We start from the raw sequence: 23,411 nt of genomic DNA on the forward strand, positions 1-23,411 counted from the left end.
CACCTCCATTTTGGCATCCTGTCTCACTCTGTGACCAGCGTCAGCCAGGAGTAGGCATTAAAGTAATGCTCTGTGCAATGATGTGGAATACTTTCCCTGTATTTCTGCCAATAGCTAGAAACCAAAAAATACTGGCATACAAGTTTCAGTACCCTCCCTGCCCAAAGTTCAGATGAACTCTGAAGATGATGTCCAGCATGTCTGTGGATGTCAAATCCTATTTTGAACCTACCATGTTAATGCTCTGTGGCAATATCAGTGTCAATAACCTTTTCTGTTACAAAGTTTTAACTCATGGTCATTTGTACTCCACTGCCCTTCATCTCCCAGTCAATTCCATGATAATTATTTGGCTTTTTCCTCATGGCTTTTGGTCCTTCTTGCTACTATACTACTTGCATTTCAATTAAGATCATGTGTTGTTGATAGTGCTTAGCTTTTAAATGGGAAAAAAAAAAAAAAAAAGGATTAGAGAAATGCCTTTCTTTCTCCTTCATTTTTGGGTCTTTTTCTAAGCACTTTCCAAAGGAAAAGTATGTGTATCCAAGTGGAACAAAAATTATAAATGTGCATTTACACAGCTAAATAATTAAGGAAAAGAGAGCATGAAAGCAACAAACAAAACCAAATGTTTGTTTTGTCCAATCAACATTTTGATGTATCTTCTAGACTGTTTGTCACTTTTCAATACTAATAAATAACTATGTTCTGATAGAACAAGTTTGTTCCGTGTACCTACAAACTGCACAGAATGGACAAAATTAACTAAATCAACCTAAATTACTTAGATTGCTTATGTTGCATAGGGAAAAGTCAAAAAAATACAAGATGATTTCATTGCTTATTAGATGAGATCTTACAAAATAATATTTTTATCACCTCTCTTTGCTGGTATAAAGTCAAGTGATGAGTCTTGTAGTTTCAAATTGTGTGTCACTGAGAAGTGACATATAGTTTGGAATACTTGATTTGGGGATTTGGTTGTTTTGGCATTTTGGTCGTTTTCACAAAAGGGAAAAACGCTATTAAATTACAATAATTATTAAAACAATGAGATGCATTAAAAAGAATTAACATGCTCTCCTCACCTATAACCTCTGAAACTATGCTGTCTTTATATGTTGTCATGTCAAGTGGAAAGAGCTGTAGAGCTGTGGTACTTAGAAAACAATGCAAATGACATGGACAAGTTTGATGCCACAAGATTACAGGCAAATCAAATGGCTACCAGGGAAAGCCTTAAGAGAACAGAACAAAGCAGAACACTGTCTGATCATGCACTTTTGCATTGCATTTATGTGGCAAGGATTTGGTAGCAGGGAGGCTGCAAGGGTGGCCTCTGTGAGCAGAGACCAGCAGCTGCTCCATGTCAGGTCAGAGCTAGCTCCAGCCAGCTCCAAAAGGGACCTGCTACTGGCCATAGCTGAACCTGTGCACAACTGTGGTTGGGCCTCTGGGAGAGCAGACTGAAGAAAGGGAAAAAAATGCTGTGTAACAACAGCAGCTGGGAGAGGAGTGAGAAAGTGTGAGAGAACCAGCCCTGCAGACTGCAAGGTCAGTGCAGAAGGAGGGCAGGAGGTGCTCCAGGCACGCAGCAGCAGTTCCCCTGCGGCCTGTGGACAGGCCCCTGGTAGAGCAGGCTGTCCCCCTGCAGCCCACGGGTCCCACACGGAGCAGATCTCCACGCTGCAGCCCGTGGAGGAGCCCCCGGTGGAGCAGGTGGAGGTGGCCTGGAGGAGGCTGCGGCCCATGGAGAGCCCCCGCAGGAGCAGGCCCTGGGCCAGAGCTGCAGCCCGTGGAGAGGAGCCCACACAGGAGCAGGGGGTCTGGGGGGAGCTGCCACCCACCCGTGGGGGGCCTGTGCTGGAGCAGTTTGCTCCTGATGGATGGCCCATGGTACAGACCCATATGGGAGCAGTTCTTGAAGAGCTGCTGCCTCTGGGCAGCCCCCGCAGGCTCAGTTCGGGAAGGACGGCATCCCATGGGAAGGACCCCACGTGGAGCAGGGGCAGAGGGGAGCAGTGGAGACAAAGTGCTATAGACTGACCACAGCCCCCACTCCCCTTTCCCCTGCGCCACTCGGGAGGAAGAGGTAGAAGAAGGTGGATGGGGGAAAAGTGTTTTTAGTTTGCTTTTAGTTTCTCACTGTTCTAGTCCACTAGTCATAGGCCATAAATTACATCAATCTCCCTACAGTGAGTCCATTTTGTCCATGACAGTTAATCATGGGCAAACAAATGATCTCCCTGTTCTTATCTCAACCCCTGGGCTCTCTTCTATTGTATTTTCTCCCCATCTTCCTGAGCAGGGGGAGTGAGACAGCAGTATGGTGGAGTTCAGCTAGCCAACAGGGTGAAAATACCACATTTTGTAGTTAGTTCTCCCAGGAAAGTCGCCAAGTGCAGTCACTCCTTTTGACCTTATGTGATTGGCTCAACTTACTCGATGTGTATCCAGCATTAAAACAGAGATGTATCCCCTTTGCGTATGTTGCAACCATTCTAGTACCCAGCTCTAGAGTGACAAATATTTTGAGCAGGACCAGTAACACATTACAAAGAAATGTTTCTGTATACCAAAGCAATAATAAAATAGGAATTTCTGAAATTAGATCTCCACAGCTATTAGCTATGAATTAATGATTCATGCTAGGAATCAGTAAATCTAAGTTCCTAATAAAAGTTTCAAACAAAAACTTTAATAAGAATGAGAAGTCTGCACAGGCTTTACTTTTTCTTTGAGACACACGAGGAGTCCACACTAGAGGATGTACAAGCTTTGTTTATTCCCCAGAGGGCCTCCAACCCTGAAGCATTTCAAAGGCCAGGAAGCCCAACAACAAATACTTTCAGGGTGTGCCATGGCAATGATCTGCTTGCTTTGCTGGCTGCCCACACTGATTCTAGGATTTTCTCTCCTTCATACCTTTCCTTTGAGGTATCTGTTACCCAATACCACAAGAGTGTGCATTAATTCCTTTCAATAAACAGAAGCCTATATAGCAGTAACAGCAAAGCAAAAAGCACTTTCAATGCCATTCTCTGTAACTTAGTTTGGAATGACATCAGTCAAATCATTTCGTTCATGTTATGTGATTTCTCTCACTGATTTATGAAGTGCTTTAAGACACTACTATTAATATACTACTACTGATATTAATAAAAAGCATAACTATTGTCCACCCTTTTGCTTCATCTCTGTGTTGATCAAAGTTACCAGCTGCAGAATACAATAGCAGCACAAGACTTCAGCATGCCCCATGTAGGCATCATTTCTGGATATTTACGATCTGTAGGATATTTAAAAGTAATTCAAAGAACATAAGAAATTACATAACAATCTGGCCTCTAGAAATATTCACCTCCATTCAAACCAGGGAAAAGCACAAGTCATAAAGCTTTATATAACATAGGCTCAATCTCCATCAGATGCACTTTTTCAGACCTGCAATATTCCCTGCAGCCTCAGGAGAGGCAACAATGACTATTTAAAGGGGGATACGCATCTATGAAGCACTATCCTTTATATCTCCGATCTTGTACAAGGTATCCTTCAGCAGAACAGGGTTATCTGGATTTCTTTTAAAGCTTTAAAGAATTTTACTTAAAAGCATTAGCAAGTGTACTTACATCATATACTGATCTCAGAACTACCTACCACATGGCTAAGGTTTTGTTGGTGTTTCTTCAAATCTTTTTAAAGGTAGTTGAAACTCCAACAAACACACAATTATAGGGCTAAAAATCTTGCATAGTTTTCCTTTAAGGTCAGGAGACTCTAGCAGACTTTAGAGATGTTTTAAATACAGTCATGTAATATTTTTAGTCATAATAATGGTGCTAAGGAGGACTAAGTAATACTTTGTCTATTAGTCCTTAGTCTAATACAAGGATCAGAGTTTCAGCTGTGCTGGACATAATAGTACAATTGTGATGATAATTTCAGAGAAAAGTACTAAATTAAGACTGACAAATGAAATTGCTTTTTAGGCTCAGGTTCAACTTGTCAGAACAGCAAGACAAGGCTTTGCACATTCCCCACGTGATGGCATTGCACTTAGAACTGCCCTGTCTACAGGCATCTGGAGAGAGAAAAATACTTAAAGCAGATCTGCATATGAAAAGAGAGATTATCAATTAGCTGAATTGCTCAGATGGTGCTAGAACTTATAAAACCTAACAACTAGAAAATTATGGAACACCCAAATACCAATTTGAACTTGTATTACAAAAATATACTTCCATATAGAGTTCTAGATAGAGAAGAAGAGAAAAAAATAAATAATTGTATTAAAGCAGTAATCAGCATCTTTTACTGAGACGATTAAATGCTTATTGTTTAATTGTACACCCTGAACACTGTAATAACATGTGCCCCTTACTTAAGGCTTTCTGCCACAACATTTCTAATTACTTGTGTGGCTTCAAACATCAGACTGAGACAGTATCTCCAAAGTTTGTGTTTACGTATTTGTATTTCAACTTCAACAACAGATTCAGTGACACAAAAACCTTTAAGCCTGTTCAACATCACCAATTTATAGAGCAGATACAATCTTTATTTATTTATAATTAAATTAAAATCTATTCCCATGATACAGGGACATCTACTGAGATATGCTGCTAATAGCACTGTAGATGCATCCTGCTAGTTTCAGATATACCTAACCCCTAGAGCTTTCTCCCAGATAAGTAAGTGGTGGGGAGGGAAGAGAAAGGCAGATGCTTATGAAGAAGTCTCTACATTAAGGGGGATTTCAGCTGATGAAGAAATCCCTACATTATGAAAATTCATATAGACGTGAATTCAGCAGTATTCTAAATACACAGGACCTGAAACAAAACCTCACCATGAAACTGACAAGAACTAGCTTGGTAAAGAAAATAACTACATTTGTTGATCACAATTATGACTGCTAATTCCGGGGGGGGGGGGGGGGGGGGGGGGGGGGGAATAGAAAGAAAGAAATACACACTCAAATACATACACACACACAAAAAAAATCAATTAATAATAAAAAATTCAATTAAAGTAAATTATCCCTTCTACTGAATTCTTCTTGGAACTCTCATTAAAAGAAAAATCACATGTATTGATCTATCTTTTTAGTTTTTCATTGTAGCAAACAGGAGAGGAGGGAAGGAAAAGCCATCTGTTTAGTCTGTGAAGTTACATTCCTGTGTATTACTTCTGTAACTGCATCTTCCATAAAAATCTTGCTCAGGTAAAGTTGCTGCATGACGTAAAGCTGCTGGAAATGCTCTCTATGCCACTCAAAGACCCACCCCAAAAAATAGCATCTCACCCCTATCATTTTCCACTAAGTGCATCCAGAATTACAGGTACTGCTTGGTTAATTTTAATTGTTTTTAAGCACAATGTGGTAAGAAAAAACAAATTGTTTCTGAAGAACAAAGCTTTGAGGAATGCAGCACACACAACATTCTTCAGGGAAAGGACCAGGTGGTGAGGGAAACCTGTTATACACAACTTCTAATCGATACACACTGTAGCCATCTCTCTAATTCAGTCAAATCACTGTTGCTAAGAAGAATTATGGAATGGAAGAATACAACAGGAAAATATAGCAGAACAGAAACAACTTTTTCCACCCATTAAAGCAAACACAACAGCATGTTAATACCAGATTGTTAAGTTCTAAAAGAATTAGACAATTCTGAAGTTGCAGTGGTATGTGCCAACATACAGCCTGATGGATAATTAAAAATGCCTGCTCCAGGAAACAAAAAATAAGCCAGCACAGACTATCAATTCTGAAATGAAGAGGACATTCAGCATAGCCCAGGGTTGTAATGTAGGTGTGAACTCCCCCAACACATCCTCCTCCTCCTCACCTCTGCAAAGTCCTTGGTATACTTTGCATAGATGAGAACTACAAAGACTTTGGCTCCTTAAGCCTGGAAGTCATCTGTTGGTGCTGTAGCCCAAATGCTGCTCTTTTGCAAACTCCTCCCTCTCCATGTAAATGGCAACAGATGCTAGGTCCCCAGCCAACTGGCTTCTGCCTCCTATGGCATAACTTGCAAGTTTTGGAGCATAATGTATGTCATTCTGATTGGATTCCCTTCCAGTGTATGAGGCCATTGGATACCAATGTGATTAGGGTGGTACAAGAAGCTAAAAGTAAAGTGTAGATGAGTGTGGTGCTAGCTCTAAGTGCATAAAAGCAGATAATATGTACTTTTAATTGTACGAAGCTCTTAAATGGTATACAAGATCCAGCTTATTCCAGACTTACTAAATGGGAATTCAGTTTTACCATTTTTTTCATGAATTGAATAGCATGCAACAAGCTGCTTTAATCTTGGATCAAACGATATTAACAACCACAAAGGGAAACACTTTCTAGAAACCCTTGCCAAGCCTTCCAGGATAGGCTTTCAGAATATACTCTGACAGTAACATTTGTAGTTGTGCTTGCCAGTGGCTCCACTGACAGCTCCCAGAAGAGCTGGAAAGCCACATCACCACAGATGGGTGGATTTCCACTGGGAAATCCTGTACTCCTGCTGACACCAGAATATGAACACCCATGGTATCTGATGGTACAGTAAAGGGAATAAGGAGTCAGAGCGGTGGGGTCAAGTTAAAAAGGCTCAACTCACCATTGCATAGCTACAGTGTAGATATTATATGCCTTTCAAATCAGATTTAAACAACACTTCTCATTTAACTTGGATCAAAAGACAAACTACTCTGGTTTTCAAGAAAATGCTACACTTTAGCTTAACAGTTTAATTTTCTGTTCAGATAATTAATAACAGAACATGGCAGTGATTTCACACCCTCAGAGGAAACTTTCCCTTCTCCCAAAAGACTTTCTCCCACATTCAACTTTTGCAAAATCTGGAGTATTTGATATACACAACAGAGAGAACAGCCACTCAGCAGAACTCAATTCCCTCGAGCCTGTATCCACACCAGCTACCCAGAGCAATGATAAATAACTTTAATTTACCTATAAAATCAGCCTGAGAAACACCCATTTGAATTGGTCATGTAATTCCATAATTTAATGGGCAAAGTTAATGTTTACTTAGGGCTTTCGGATAAATTAATGACTGTTTACATAATACACTCATATAAACTACATGGTTTATATTTCATATCAGAAGTAGGAAAAAATGAATCTTCAGGTAGGATACAAAAAAAATCTTTAGTTTCAACCACTGAGTACTTTCCACCTGAGTGATCTTATACCAAAAAAATGAAAAAAAAAAGTTAAAAAAAGTTATCTTAGTTGTCCCTGTCCTTCCACTTGATGAAATAACCTTTCACTTATCTTCTCTCTCCTCTATCAAGACTTCATGATTCTACCTAACCTCACCAGATGGATTAGCTTTTTTGTGGTTTTGTTCCTTCCCCCACTCCCCCAAATCTATACAGTATTCTTCAATATACTTTTGTTAAACTGGTGACTAGAAATAAAAATAAGCTACATCTATATACAATGAGCACAGTAGAGTGCATTAAATATCTTTGATACTGCCAAAATGTTTGAGAACTGCACATGTGATTCCATATACTTTTCCTCAGAAGTCAAGCAAAAACTAAAAGTAATTTTTAACTGGGATTGTTTTCACTGATGTTATTTACAATGCAGCTTTATGAATACTTGCACTTGTCTAAATGAAAAGGATAAGGGACATGAAAATTAACAACCCAGGGAGGTACGTTATCATTCATTTCACTTGAAAAAGAAAGTATACCAGAATATACTCACAGAATATCTAGATTTTTATGGCCCAAATCTGTTCCAATCTGTTAGGAGTGACGGGTAAACAGAAATGCAAGTAGCTATGAGTTCAGTAGCTATGCTCAATTATATTCATAACCAAACACATAACATTCAAATCAACTTTGAATTCATTTAAGAACAAGCCTCAAGTCATGTCAATTCCTAATGCATCCTCACACAATCTAAGGTGTTAAGTTGAAAGACCATTATTTCTCCTTTTCTCAGCAGTATGCCATGTTTCAAAAGAGGTCTTTATTGGAATGACAGGAAAATGAGAATATGAAATCACAGCAGGTGTGTTGCCCAACCACTGGTAATGTTCAATTAGGTTATTCCTGTACCTCTTCCTTTCACAATGAGGGAAGAATAACTGATCAAAATCCACAAGACAATTAATCACTGCACAATGAAACTGTCATACGTTTGTCTGTCTGTCACATTTATAATTTTTGCAACCAGGTGCAAAGGAAGGTCATAGGAAAGGCTGCATTTTGCTAAAATCCAGTGATGTTTTCACAGGCAAGCAGAATGAGAAATAGGAGCACCATGTCATACATCTGTTTCAACTAGTAAGAACAAGACTTCTGAATGACACAAAGTGAGTCACTAAGTCACTGGCAACTGTCAAGAATACCCTATCGCTGCTTCCCAGACATTCCCCTCACTATTCTCATGTGTCTTTCAGAAGGCAAATTCTTCCATTATGCTGTAGAACTGAAGATGTCCCCGGTAAATAGCCTTTGAGGATGATAATGCTGAGATAGGATTCAGTCAAAAAACTGTCCTCTTCCAAGCCGTATGGCTTTGATTACACAGGAACCTGCTGCAAGGAACAGATGCTGTGATCTTTGCCTATTTACATATGTGAAGAAAATGAAGAAACAGATTCACCTGCAGTGCCGACACTCAGAAGTAACTCTTCTGAAGTTAGCCAAAGGACAGTTAGACTAAAATGGCTCTCAGTCTCTTCTGCTCTCATATTAGTTAACATGTGACTCGAATGTCTTTTTTTAAAAAAGGCCTGGGAACCTTCTTCAGCATTTTAACAATACTCATTGAGCAGCAAAAATATTAATACTTGTTAGAAAAATTCTACTTGCTGAATGCAGTGAAACATGTGCTGATCGATAAGAAATACTAGCTTCCAAGCTCAGTGGTTTTTCTAATCATCTTTTCCATTTAGATACTGGAATCTGATCATTTAGCACTGGACTTTTCTGTATGTGTTTCATTATATGACAGGTATGTTTTATTCATTTGTACTCCTAGAACAGATATCCAAGGAATTAAATACCCGGAAAAAGGTAAAACTTTTATGCGACAACTGAATGATGTAAAAAAAGTAATAGGGTGATCAATTATGGGAAGACAGTGCTAAAGCAGCAAACTGCCAGGACCAGAAAGTAGTTATGCAGACACCTCTCAAACTGTCTTTGTAAATAGGCAAATATTTAAGGAACACTGTGTGTTGATGTAAGGAAAAAAAAATTAAAGGAGGGGGGAAGAAGGGAGAGGGAAGAAAACACTTCACAGGGACTCAAAAGAGATACGAACCACAGAGTCTAACATTAATAGTGCACAAATTGGTTGAAAACCTAGAACGGAGAATTAGCAACACAGACATGGAAATGTGATATAGGAGGAGAATTCTGCTATAAATTAGAGTTCTGCCTCAGACACTTCCTGGGGCTCTGAAGGAATCAGCAGATTTGCAGGCAAAGAAAAGGGGCCTGATACAGTCTGCTTGAAAATTCCATCACCAAGAATACTAAAAAAATTCAGAGGACATCCTCACCTGGTGATCAGGCAGTGGCGAGAGGAATGGAGGGCCAGGAATGGACACCAGCAGAATCCCTAAGGGGGCTGTGCAAAGGCTTATAAAATGCACTGTCACAGGATTAGGGATACTACACTAATCAGGCAAGTTGATTAAAAATGAGCTTAAAAATACACCTGGTTATTCAAAATAGAGAAGTTAGCAGGTTAAATTCACAATGGATTGGCAAAATTATGCACAAGGGAAAAATACAACTGGAAAAATACCTCTACTCCCAGGGCTATTAAAAACAAAACAAAAACAAACAACAAAAAACAGCTTCCTCTAACAAGCCTTCCTTACCCTCTCCTAACTTTAAATAAAGGACTAGTCTGTTCTTGCAAAACTGAATTGATCAAAATCTTTTCAATTTCACTATAGCTTAATTGATGAAAGATCTTGTTTTCTAAAGGTTGAATTTAGCCTTTGGAAAGCTGCAGCCACTTTATGGAACAGTACTTAAAGTAAGAGTTGGTTTTCGTTGTTTTTTTCTTTAAACAGTGTTTCTCTGGATCTGTAAAAAAAAGTTCAGCCTGGACTGCACTAAAAATATTAACCACAGTTTTACCACTTAAAACATTGTTTTACTGAAAGAAATATAAGCAAAACACAGAAATTTGGGGAAGAAAAAAGGGGGGACATTAACACTAACACAATTGCTGTCTATATAGTTGCATTTATGCTCGAACAACATATATAATAGACTTCTGAAAAGCCATGCTTTGTACTTTAGCTCCTCTGAAAAGGAATTTTCCATTTGTTTTTCTCAGAGATTTTGGTGACTCACAAGCCTATTTTTGTACAAGTAGCATTCATATAAGTAAGCAAAGCATTTGCATATTTAGCAATATGAAAATAATACATAGGTGTTTTAAGGAAGTGCAAAGAGCCTCATAATCTTTGAATTAAAAACAAAACAAAAAAACCCTTCTACTTTATATAATAACTTGCTGCTTTTATTTTATTTTCTTCACATCCTATTCCTCTCCTGGTTCTCCGAGGACCATCCTCTACTAAGCAAAACGACTGGGGTATCAAAATTCTGTCTCTACTACTGTGCATGCTATTCGTTGACAATCCTGAAGATGGTACAGTTGCACAAAGCACTGGTACTTCTCTTCTGAAACATGATATTTAGGGACACATTCAACTTTGAAAGCTGAAGAGCAATTAATCTATCTCTACCCATTCCTCTTTGTAACTTGATTGTAAGCTTAGGTTCAGAAAAAGAACGTGTATAGTTTTGATTTTCATCTCTCTTGTCTCCCAAAGGATTTATCTAAACACTTTTCCGTACAATTCACCACTCTTAACAAACTGTGATATGACTTAATTACAGTTTCAGTATCTATCAAGAATTCTGTAATTGCATTACATACAGAAATTTCACAGCAAAACAGTCTTCTACATAACTGTGATCCCTAACTGAAAGATGTCGCTCCATTAACCAACTTCAGCAGCACTCGTGAGATATTCACACTAACCAGACCTACATTTCAAACAAATACAGTCTAATTTACCAGCACACATGTAGGAATCAGCTGTGATTGATGAAGGTTAACAGGAAAAGAAAAACCACTAAGCTGAAACTGAATTTTCAAATACAGCATCTTAGACAACACATTGCTAGAGCACCAGTTATAATCAAAGGAACAAACCCTCCTAAGTTAATACACACTATGTAGAAACAGATAAAAGTAAACCTTAGCTGACTTTACTAAGCAGCATTCTTATTTACCTGCATTCATTTTTATGTATTTCAGCTATTTTCTTCTCAAGCTTTTGTGACTGCTTGGGAAAAATCTTGAAGTCGCTGATGTAATTCTCTGGGTGTTCATCAGGATCATAATCACCAAGCTCAGCTAAATAGATCCAAAATACAAAACAGAATGGAAAAAATCAATTGCAATGTTAGTTAATAAGGAAAAAAAGATAGTAAACAGTGTAATTCACGGTCAGTAAGAATGCAGCAGCTCTGAAGAAATGCTACTTTGAAGAACTGATAGTTAACTGAAACTTCAATCTCTGAGTTTCAAGCAAATTTCATGTTTTATTAACTGCAGAAGTAATTAGCAATCTTAAAATGTCTGCTTTGGCAAAAACACAGTCTATAAAGCAAACATAGGAAACCTTCCCCCTTTCACTACTCATCATTCTGGTACCAGGCAAAACTAAAATTATGTACTCCAGACTATCCTCTTTTCTACACCAATTTATCCCCGCTGACAGAGTGGTTTAATTCAGTTCCAGCAGAGAAACACAGTCTGTACCATTATTTAAAGATGTCCCAGAGTATCTTATTCCCCTTCTACGAGATGATCCTTTAGATACTCAAATGAGGCATTTGGTGTCATTTTTTTTTTTTTTTTTTTAATAAGCCTCTTTTAATATGGTCTAGACTTGATCTTGTTTTGGATAAGCAAACCTTATAATGCATTAAGAGCTTCATTCATCTGAAGGCAGGATAAAAGGGACTTGCACACATATGAAGTGCCTAATAGGACATCTAGCTAACTATTTTCCTGAATGCAATCCAAGATACTTATCTCAATTTTGCCTTCAGGAAAGGATGGGGAAAGAAGAAGAGAAAAAAGGTCTATATCCTCAAATTGTGTCTACCACCTTTGCGAGGGATTTCACCATCACAGAAGTTATCTTTACCACAAGAAATGTCACTGAACAGAACTTTTTACTGCTTAGTTCAATTGGAACATATATTTACATTCAGGACAGTGAAAGAATAGAATTTTTTTTCTTTTTAACTGGAATCTAACACTTATGCCACATTTTTTCACTTAAATGCTAAGACGACCTGTTGTGGAGGGTTTATTTGTTTTGGGGTTTTTTTTGGCTTGTTTGTTTTAAGTTCCCGTTTGTTTTAAGTTGGCTAAATAGCCAAATTATTTAAAAACCTTAGAGTGCCTATCAATGTAGGGAAACAGTACTACTAAAAACAAAAAATTATTGTTAGTTATATCCCCACACCAGCTTTGCATTTCTCTTTGTTCTGATCACTTCTAAGAGTTATGAATTATTTCTCACAAACCTGCTCCTTTTACTTACCTTGGACAATACAGGCACCCAGGTAGGCAGCATCAGAAAAAGAACACAGCAAACGGCCATGGAATATGTCCCTTTTTATTTGTAGGTATAAGAGGTATCTGAAATATTATTAAAATAAAAATAAGAAAGGAAATTGTGGCATCTTTCCTTAACAGACTTAACTGAAACCATTTGTACATCTATTTTGAATCTTTCTTTTGCCACCTTAAATGGCAGGAAAAAGGTAATGTGTAATCATAGGAAAAAAAAAATCTTAGATGAGATTTTTCTCATGAAAAATGAAGCAATAGCAGCAGAAGTAACAAAAACCCACTAAGAGATAGCATGGAGAGTATTTGATTAGAAACATACGGCTATTACAATGCTCATTAATAATGTGAAATAAATTATAGTAATTCTATTTTTCTTGAGCATACCCTCTCTCGTTAAAAACAGTTTTACACAAGAAATAACCTTTCTCTATCACTGCAGACAAAATAGCATAGTGACCACTGTGGGAACAATTTATTTCTCTGCCTTTCTTTAATCCTAGATGAAATTTTGAGGCAGCAGAGACTCCCTGGGCCCAGCAGCACTGTGGGGCATCAGAGACCTGCCTGAGGGAGCTGCCAGCTCTCTTCCTCTCTGAGCTTTTCCTCACAGAGCAGAACTGATAAGAAGACAAGAAACGGCTCATTCCTGCTGCCCTCTGCCTCCTGCCACAATAGCAAGGGGAGAGGAACAGCCAGGAGGCTATCACTTTCTCCTCTGCTTTCCGCCCTGTAGAGCAGTGCCGCAGGCCTGGTCAGCAGACACGGCCTGGTGCGAGGCCCAGTCAGGCACCCACAGCTCCTTTCCCAGCCACCTCGCTGCATACAGCTGGGCCACGCAGCAGCCTTGCCCATCTGGGAAGAGACATCATTTGAGCATTGCTTTAGCCTGATAAAGTCAACTAACATGAGGGTTTTAGCAGATTCAGCAGCTTCAGTAAATCTTGCAACATGTTCCCGGATGCGGGGAGTCCTGTCCAACCGTGAGCTACAGTGTAGCCAATAAAAATGTACTTTACCAATAACACTGGTGTCAGACATATTTTGCCCAAGTTGCTTTGTTCTGTGTGTACCATACCAAGTAGCTTATGTGTATGCATACCAAGTAGCCTATCTGAAGTATAAAGTGAGTTGCAGATTTGAGCAAGACTGGAAGTATTATCTGAAGGACAAGTGAAGTTTGCCTCCTTTCTTTAGACTGTTACTAAATGACACAGAAAAACTAGTTTGTACCACAAAGAAAAGCAACTTGTTCTTAGGGTGAAAGCATCCCTTCACTGTGCTACAGTATTACAAACTCCTACAAGAATCTTGTTCTTCAAGGCCTTTTTTTTTTTTTTTTTGGCAATACCTGTGTTTTTTTCTTGCAATCAGCACCCAGTAACAGATCTTTATTTCACTCCCATAATTTAGTACTGCTACTGTGTGTGTAGTTCCCAGAAGAGAATCTGCTTGCACTGGGATGAACTAAAGGCCGCAGTGGGAGGCAGTAAAAATTCGGTATCTGCAATGACACCATACCAAAGAAGGGCAACAAAACTGGTGAAGGATCCAGAGAACAAGTCTTATGAGGAGTGGCTGAGGGAGCTGGGTTTGTGTAGCTTGAGGTAAAGAAAGCTCAGGGAGACCTTATTGTACTTTTACAATTACCTTAAAAGAGGTTGTATCAATATGCTCTTCTCCAGAGCACCAAGTGATAAGACAAGGGGAAATGGCCTCAAGTTGCACTAGAGGAGGTTTAGGTTGGATAATAGAAGAAATTTATTTCCTTAAAGAGTTGTGCAGCATTGGAATAGGCTGCCCAGGGAAGTGGTTGAGTCACCATCCCTGGAGGTCTTCAAGAAAAGTGTAGATTTAGAATTTCGTAGCATGGTTTAGTGGTGGACATTAGTACTAGGTTAAAGGCTGGACTAAACAGTCTTAGAGGTCTTTTCCAACCTGAATGATTCTACTCTACTGAAAAAGTATATTCATACAGATACCACACGAAACTCAGACAAATGAACACTCACCAGTCCTAAAACCTCTGCTAAGTTTTGCCAGGGTGAAAGATTAGTTTGCAGTTCTCTGAAGAATGACCATTAGGTTGAGGACAAACTGCATTTCACCTTTTAAAAAATGATGAAAAAGCCACCTATGAAAGGGGCATCCCAGGGTTTCACAGCATGTCTTGCTAGCCAAGTTGTAAGGTCAACAGTTCTCCAAAGATGCTGCACATTGATTGTTTCTGAGTTTGAAAACTACTATAAGGATATTTGAAAGTAAACAGGACTGTGGAGAAACATAGTAGCCCACTGCTTCCAACCTGATGTACAGATATCTGTCTGAGATGAGAGCTATGAATCTGACATCTCAGAGCTGCACCAGGTACAACCCTCTGGCTGTATGGATGGGAGCAAGCACTATGAACTGTTACCATTCTACGCGTATATGGCTATTTATAAGAAGAAAAATTAAACTTAAAAATAAATTCATTCCTGTGCAATAGGACTATTCACCAATACTGCCAAATCTGAGCCATCTATTACAGGCCATTATCTTCACAGCCCAGGGAGAATGGAAAACCTTTGGGAACTGACTCAAAGCACCTATTCAAGAATCAGTCTCTCTCTCTCTCTCTCTCTCCCTCCCCACCCCTCCCTATAATATAAAGCAATAAATCATAAGTTAGATTCCTGAACTGAGATGGTAGGGATTCCCTCTCCCTCAAATAGAGTGTTATTTTATGACAAGCCCCAAAACACACATACATGAATTTTACAGAATTCAAAACCTGTTTCTTTAATACAGAGGGACAGTACTAAATACAAGAGTTTGTGAAGGATCACTATGATATTACTGGCACTTAGAATCAAAAACAATAGCAGCACCAACAGAAACTCCACAGAATAACTCCAAAAACGACATTTCTGTGCATTCCACTAAAATTCTATATAGATGAACATGGGTGTTTGGGTGGGAGTGTGCATACTTGTGACATTTCTAAGAAAATAGTTTGTTGCTGGCCAGGATCAAAGATCCTCAATATCCTTGTAACAGTTCTACATCCAGAATAATCTCACCGATCTGAGCTAATCTTAAACAAGAAATGCTTTTCTTTTTTTCTCCCCATATAAATCAAATAGGAATAAATACAGTTATTATACTGTTTTCTTGCTTAGGCCTGTCCACAATATTGAAGTACTAAAATTCACCCCCCGGAAGTTAGCTTCATTACTATAAAAAGTAATCCTTACTATTTCAATCTAAATTCTCAGTATATGCATTGTTGCCAGTTACATGGAACTAACAAAAAAGGTATTATTATCCATCACTCCAATATAAATCACTGGTTTTGTAAGCTGTTCAGAACAACAACTACAAAAAATCAGAATTAAAAAGTTGCTGAAACTTTCCATTATGACTTTTTTTTTCTGTAAGTTTAATATAACACCTTTCTCCTCGTCTTGTTTTGTCTCACTGACAAACTAGGGAATATTTCCTATCTGTAAAAACTGTCAAAACAGAAGTATATATTCAACTTTTGCTGAGAAGTATGTCAACAGCAAATACATAAGAGTAAGCAGAGAACATACAACCAAACCAGCACATAAGACCTAACTTTACGGAAAATAACATCTGCCTCAGAGCTGATTTCTTCTGAATGATAGCCCTGAAGTAATTCAGGTGAACTCAAGCCATCATGTAGGCCAGCTTCTGTCACAGAAGTGGGCCACAGATGTGATTCATTTTTCTTTAAAATGTATAATTCATAGGGCTAGCTAGTCTGAGAAAGAAGCTTTATTTATTTTCTTACCATAAATAAAAGGGAGTAGGTTTTGCAAAGTTTTTGCAAAGTTGTTTTGGGAGTGGGATCTGTTGAATTGTTCGGATACCTTCCTATTACACTCATAATTCTTGAAATAAGAGTATTAAAATTTATTTTTTTTTTCTGCCACTAAGTTTCTATGCTACTGAGTTGCTGACTGAATTTGACCATTGAAATCCAGGTAGAGGAAACTAGGTTTGGCCTTTCTGATGTCTTTAAAATCCTTGTTCAAACAGTTCTAAATTCTACTTTCAGAGAATTACTTCAATTCTGGAAAAAAGCCATTTCTAAGACAGAAGGCAGCAGTTAAGAGGGGAAAAGAGGCACAGAGCATGGTTCCCAGTGGAGCCTGGAGAAATTGTTGGCTGGGACCCAAGGGAAACACTTGAACTTACAAGGAGGGCAGAAGAATACCCATGCAAACCAGAATTGGAGTTTAAATGCCTTTTTTTCAGAGATAACCCACACAGCAAGCTTCATGGGATACTGTTCATCTTCTTCAGGCAAAGCAACAAGGGCAGCTTGGAACAAATCCTGGACTTTATGGAGTTCTCTCAAATGAAAGAGATGTATGCGCTTGGGACTGAACACTGAAGTTGTAAGCTTTGCAATAGGTTGTCTCCGCCTCAGACACTTCCTATAATCCTCCTAAAGTAATTTATGTCCTAGATCATCAAAGACGACCTATGAATGTGCACCTGACTACTGACTTCAATAAGGTTTATGTACGTACTTAAAATTGCCTACACTTAACAGAAATAACCAACAGATTCAGATCTGTTTTACTGCTTTTCATGCCCTTCCACCACTGCTGTGTTTCTTCTAAGCCCTAGCACAACTTTATAGCCTGATTTCCAGCCTTATCTAAATACTCAGGCTTACCAACAAGGCAGCAAACATATGCTTCTAGCATTTATGTTCACAGTTGTCTAACACTGAATAACCTCATTTCCATCTATTATCTGTTTACAATACAGTTGTCTCAACTCTAAGTTAGCCAAGTCCTTTCTACAGGTGGAGGGTCAGCAATATCAGTTCTTGTTTTCAGGCAGTATTTGTGACCCACAGAAACCATGTTTCTAATTGTTTAACTGCCTGTTTTTACCTATTTTAAGTTGTTCAATGAGGAAAGAAAGCTTTCCCATAATCAAAATCTGTGGTTTGTCCACAGAGTGTTGTTTTTTTTTTTCTTGTGCTCAAGTCACTACACTCATTTTATTCCAGTAGCAGGCATTTCTCCCAGTGTTCCCACAATCTTTCCAGCCAACAGACACAGTTGTCTTAAGAGATCCAGCAATGTTTCAAAAAATTGTTATCTCAGCTTGGTGTCTGGCTTTGACTTTACTGGTCTTTCCCATGCTACAGTGCATACTCAGGTGCAGAGTAGCAGAGTGCAAATGTCCATATTTACAGTATTCCTGGATTGGGTGGCCTCATCTCCCAGAAGAATTTATGAACCCTTTATGAACATTCTTCTGGACACTAATTTTACAGTTACAGATTCTACAGTTGACAGAGTCAGTTACACTGCAGGAGCTCTAGTTTCCTGCCAAGGTCTATGAATCTAACCTAAGCACTAATTACTACATGCCAGTATCTAATACTACAACTAAGAGAACATCTGTTCTTTGCTTTATACTGCCACCTAGATAGCAAGACTAATAGAAAATATATATTCTTTAAAAAAAATTTACTTGTCTACTCACAAATATTTGTGAATTTTTTGATATCTTATATATTAAAGTCATCACTCTACATGCTATTGACAAAATGCAGAGTTGACAGATAGCTCTTGGAGTTACCACAAACAGGTCTCTGAAATCACCAACTTAGTGTGCAACTGCAGACCAAACCAAACCAAAAAAAAAATGTTGAACGTCATTAGGGAAAACACTCAGAACAAGACAGAGGGGTATTTTGTTGCTACTTAAAGCCTTGATGTAATCACATTTTAAATGCTATACCTAGACTCTAGCCCCTGCATCCTACAGAGGATACAGCTGAGCTTGATAAAGAGAACAACTAAAATGAGCAAGAGGATAGAGCTTTCCTTGAAAGGAGAGATAGTGACCGAGGTGAAGTAAGACTGAGTCTTACAAGATCACAAAGGCAGTGGGAAAGGTGAATTAAGAACTGCTACTTGCCAAGTCCTGCAACACCAGAGCTGGGGAAAGTCAGTGCAATCAAGGGATTGCTTAAGGCACTGAAAGTCCACTACCTGCTGTGTAAGGTACTTTCTAAGTGCCACAGGAGGCTGTCAATTCAAAACAGTACTACTAAGTCCAAAAAAAGGAAGGATTAAACAAATTCATGATTAACGGATCCAGAAAAAGAAATTTACTAAAATGAATAGGTAGGAATTAAATTGTTAAAATTCCTAATAGAACAATTCTAGAAGCTTGACTTTAGTGAATGCAGATGGGGGGAAGATCATCTATCTGCTTTCTTGTTTTTCTGAAAAAATATGAAAGTTTTATTCACACTGCAGTGGCTTAAACCCCTCAAAACTTTTGTACAACACACACATTAATAAGTATGCCACAGTGATGTTAGTACATCAGTCAGCCCTACAATTCACCTGATCAGTCATAAGCCAAATAAGAAGAATTAGAAGCTAGGGACATAGCCATCATGACTTCAAAACATGAACTTTGTTCAAACATGAGAAAAAACAATATATTTCTCTTACTAAGAAAAGGTCAAATGTATGATCCACCCACAAATATCAAAAAACAAAACTAGTAGCATATACTTTGTTACCATATTTGGGTAACTGCATGTCTTTTGTATTAACAAGCATCTGTAGAAAGGACAAACACCTTTCTGTATGCTTTGTGGAAAGTTGTTTTAATGCTAAGAACTAAAAAAAAAAAAAAAGTGTAGCAGCATCCCATAACCCCACACTGAACCTGTGCAATTCCTGGATGGTAAAAATCATCAGAGAAGTCTGAACCAGCAGTATTACTTATTAAAAAATAAATAAAGTTATTCCCTCAGAAAGAAATAGTCCATTTTCTGCCTGGGGTGGGCATGGGAACATGACTTGAATGACAGCTTTGTAGTAATCTCTAACCTTTCATTTCTGTGGTCAAAATGACAACTGCCACCTGGATCTAGCAATACATGGGCTTGTCCTGGCTGCAGAGCTGGTCAGCATTTGCATTACTATGCATGGTCTTTCCTTGGGAATAGGAAAAAGTGTGAAACACTGCTGTACCAGCCAGCTGCTTAAAAGCATTGGCTACATGGGAAAAACGTTACTGCTACACAATAATTAATTAAATAATGAATAAAGAAGACAAAGAAATAGTAAGGGACAGGCTGTAGCATTGTTTTGAAAAGTAGGTACATAAAAGCCTCAACACAGCACAGGAATAGTTTGTTCTCTGCAGGCTTCCAAAACAGAACTGCATCTTCTCAGCTCTCCTGCCTTCCCCACTGAGACACAAGAGGAACTACGAACCTCTCAGATCTCCTTCATGCACAGGCACAAGCTTCACCAAAAAATCCTCCTTTTTTTTTTTTAATTTATTTTTGCCACCTTGAATGCTAGATGCAAGCCTGCGAGTACTAAGTACTCTTATTAACAACTCTCACTGATCTTTAAGTCCTATGGTATTTTATCTGATTGTGAATCCAATACTATTAAAAATAAAAACTCACTTGACAACTGCTAATTACCTCTGTAAAGCCAAAACAGAGAAGTGGGCTTGCAGCAGCATCAGAATAGCTACCACCACATGTCTTCAGAAGAGCTGACAAGGGCACCCAAGGAGGTAGAGGTATTCCTAAATTATATCTGGAATAGGGTTCAGCAGCACAGCTCTCCAAAGATGAGCTAATATTGGGTAAAGATGAACTTACTGCAATACTAAATGGCTCGATACTGAAGCATTAGCAATCTAAAGGAAGACTACTGGCCCCAACTAGCTCCTCAATCTGGAGGGAAAAGCACAAGTTCTTCCAGTGTGAAGCAGCATTGAATATAGCTGTTTGTGACAGGGTAGTCAATCCCTGCATGCATGCAGCTGTACTGTTTGTTCTTGCTTGACCAGGCTAGCTCACTCAGGGCTCTTTAATTTGCCATGTTTATATGCCCCGTCTTTGCCATTTTATATGATTTCCAGTTAAACACTTTTCATCTGCTTTTCTTGTACCAAAGTACCTATTACACTGTTTTATGACAGTCTAGTGATTGAAGAACTGCTTCTTGGATTATGAAACATGGATTAGGAAAAAAATGCATGATGACAGCTAGATGAAATAATCCATCTTTGGTTAATTCCACCAGCTACTCACCCATGCCCCCTTCTAGTTCTCATTTTTTTCTACAATAATCATGGATTACTGTTGATACAATATTATCTGTAGCATCACTCCTTTGGGACCTCAAATGACTTCATATTTTCTCATTTTAATTATACATACACAGTATAATGCAGGGATTTAGAGACAAGAAGGCACGAGGCCTCGGGCTGCTTTATTACATTAAAAAGAACAAACACTGATTTATTTATTACCTAAACAAGAACACTGAAAAGAAGCAAGCAGTAAAAATCTGTGCCCAAGTGTGATGGGTCATTGGATCCATCTGCTCATACTCCCTCAGCTGTTCCTATTCTGTTCACGTGCAGCATTTCATGCTTTCACAGCTGTGGACCCTCCCAGAGCTCTGACCTCTGATCAAAGAATAGTGAAGAGAGGCAGAGAGCAAAAACATCTGTGCCTTGCAGAGGGTGTTGGGATGCTGTGCATACAGTGGATTTGAATGGCCTCTGTAGTTTCTTTCATGGCAACTTTACATCTTTGCCTGTTGAGCCAGGATAATATTAACCATTACAGTGAACCCTGGAATATCGTGTTAGTTTTTCTGAATGTGATTCTGTACACATGGCTAAAGAAAAAAATGCTCTCCTGACCCAGACTTATCCTCTGTGCAAAAAAAACAACTACAATGTTCTGACTGCAGTAAAAGATGAAGTAAAAGGAAGTAAGGAGAAGAGCAAAATTAGCAGCAATAAAGTAAGTATATGCATATGTATTCAGGGTCTCTACCCCAGCCCTGTGGAGTGTCAGCTAGAAAACAGGCTGTGACCAGATGCTGATTTAATGAGAAAAGAGACTGAAGTTATGTTTTACATGTGAGTGTGGCAGAGAACAAGAGAGATGTGCCAACGTGCTTGTTATGGTGCTGTTGCCTACTTAAAACTAGTAGTCATTCCTTTCATTAAGGATGTTCAGTGAAAACAGTTAAATGCTGTTTTCCCAAGCTGAAGAACTTTGCTCTGACTCCATATCACCAATAAGACTATTATATAATGTGAAACAGAAAGCCACAAATGCACCACTCAGAAAAGACCGACATTCTCCAGATTCTACACAAGGCAGAAGTCAACCCCTCAGAGATGTCCGCAGTACAGAAGACCTCCACTCTTCTCACTAAGACTGAGTGCTTCTCAGTTTAAAATATTACACAAACCATTCAAAAATCTATATTCACTTTTTGTGTTGTAACCTGCTGACCCTCCAGCGCTCCTGAATTAAATTCAGAGGCCTGCTCATTTGAGCAAAATATGTTAAATCCTTGCCACTTTCTCATCACATTTTTTAAAAGACTCTGGGAAAACTACCTGAATAGTTTGATTCTTACAGAAAAAGTGTGGTTTTAGTCTTCCTCAAAGTGGTTTCAAACAGGTGTGGCCTCACTGCCCCTTTGAGGAATCAATATTTCCAAAATCAAGGACAGACCATTTAAATCCATGTTAACACAAATTAAAGGGATAAGTTAAGAAAGTTAAACATTCAAGTGCATTAAGACAGGTTGACAGGTTTGTCGACAGGTCAGGTTTCACATAGTTTGTTATTACAGAAACAAGACAGCTCAAGGCAACAATCCCCGTGGCTAATGAAGTTAACTTTTGGATTGAAATCCTAACATTAGCCGACTCTAGAGAACACAGTGATCAAGGACCACACAGAGCCTACGTCTCCAGCAAAATGCTGAAAATTTGTCCTGAATTCTTTAGTTATCCTTAGTGTCTGAGTTCACAGAACTTCTGATTCAGCAACGCTGTATCTCCAAGTGCTTTAATATCCAGGGGCAAGCATTGATTTTATTTCAAAAGCATAGCTATAGAAGTAATCATTAATTAAAATGAGAGAAGATGAAAGTGAGCAGCTGGAATGGTATAATGTGACTGACAATATTCTCACACATCCTGAACAGTGGAACTAAACACTGTGACAGACAAGCACATGGCTTGATGCTTTGCCCAAGGCATTCCTGGCCGCTATGTACACACTTTTTCAGATTCTCATGGTTTCTTTTCTATAATATTGCAAACAGAGGGATGACTTCAGATAGGTCTTTCTCCACTTTAATTTCCTGAAAACACTCCCACTGGAAAACAATACACTACCTCAAGGATTACAGTCTAGCCTACCCAAGGTAGAATAGAAATGAAGCAGCAGTAGTAGTCTGAGAAGATGAATACTCAGTTTTCTTCCTGCTAGGGATGTCCGAATCCATAGTACTATTTCTCTATTTTATAATATTTTCACAGAAATTACACAATTAACCCCATATACACAGCTTCACATACTGAATATGTTTTTCTTATATTAAATATTGCCATTGAATAGCAAGAAAATCAGCTTTTAAAAATACCTGCACATCTCCCTGATGTCTGTAAAATGCTTTATTAAGGATTTATTCCTATAAAGCTTTTACAAAGACTGCACCAACAATAATCCACATGTGGAATTCAGACAGGGTTAATTAATATTCTGAACTAAACAGTATGACAATGTGGCAGGAAGAGTCTTACTGTCTCTTAATTTCACCTACTAAGTGGGGACTACAGACACCCAACAGATTCTACACAGCTGAAGAAGGAAGAGATCAGCTCTATGATACATTTAGGCATGCACACTATG

The 23,411-nt window shown here is 38.6% G+C and overlaps 1 protein-coding gene across 1 annotated transcript in view; it reads right to left on the minus strand.

Annotated features, from left to right (window-relative positions):
• Positions 1–23,411, minus strand: part of FRMD3 (FERM domain containing 3) — a 152,403-nt gene that overhangs the window by 36,896 nt on the left and 92,096 nt on the right. The window contains exons 5-6 of the mRNA XM_040540488.1: positions 12,639–12,736; positions 11,314–11,437 (exon numbers count right to left, since the gene is read on the minus strand). Coding sequence (XP_040396422.1) covers positions 11,314–11,437; positions 12,639–12,736 — 222 coding nt within the window. The remainder of the gene's footprint in view (positions 1–11,313; positions 11,438–12,638; positions 12,737–23,411) is intronic.

This window comes from Cygnus olor, chromosome Z, assembly GCF_009769625.2.
Source record: "Cygnus olor isolate bCygOlo1 chromosome Z, bCygOlo1.pri.v2, whole genome shotgun sequence".
Taxonomy (NCBI): domain Eukaryota; kingdom Metazoa; phylum Chordata; class Aves; order Anseriformes; family Anatidae; genus Cygnus; species Cygnus olor.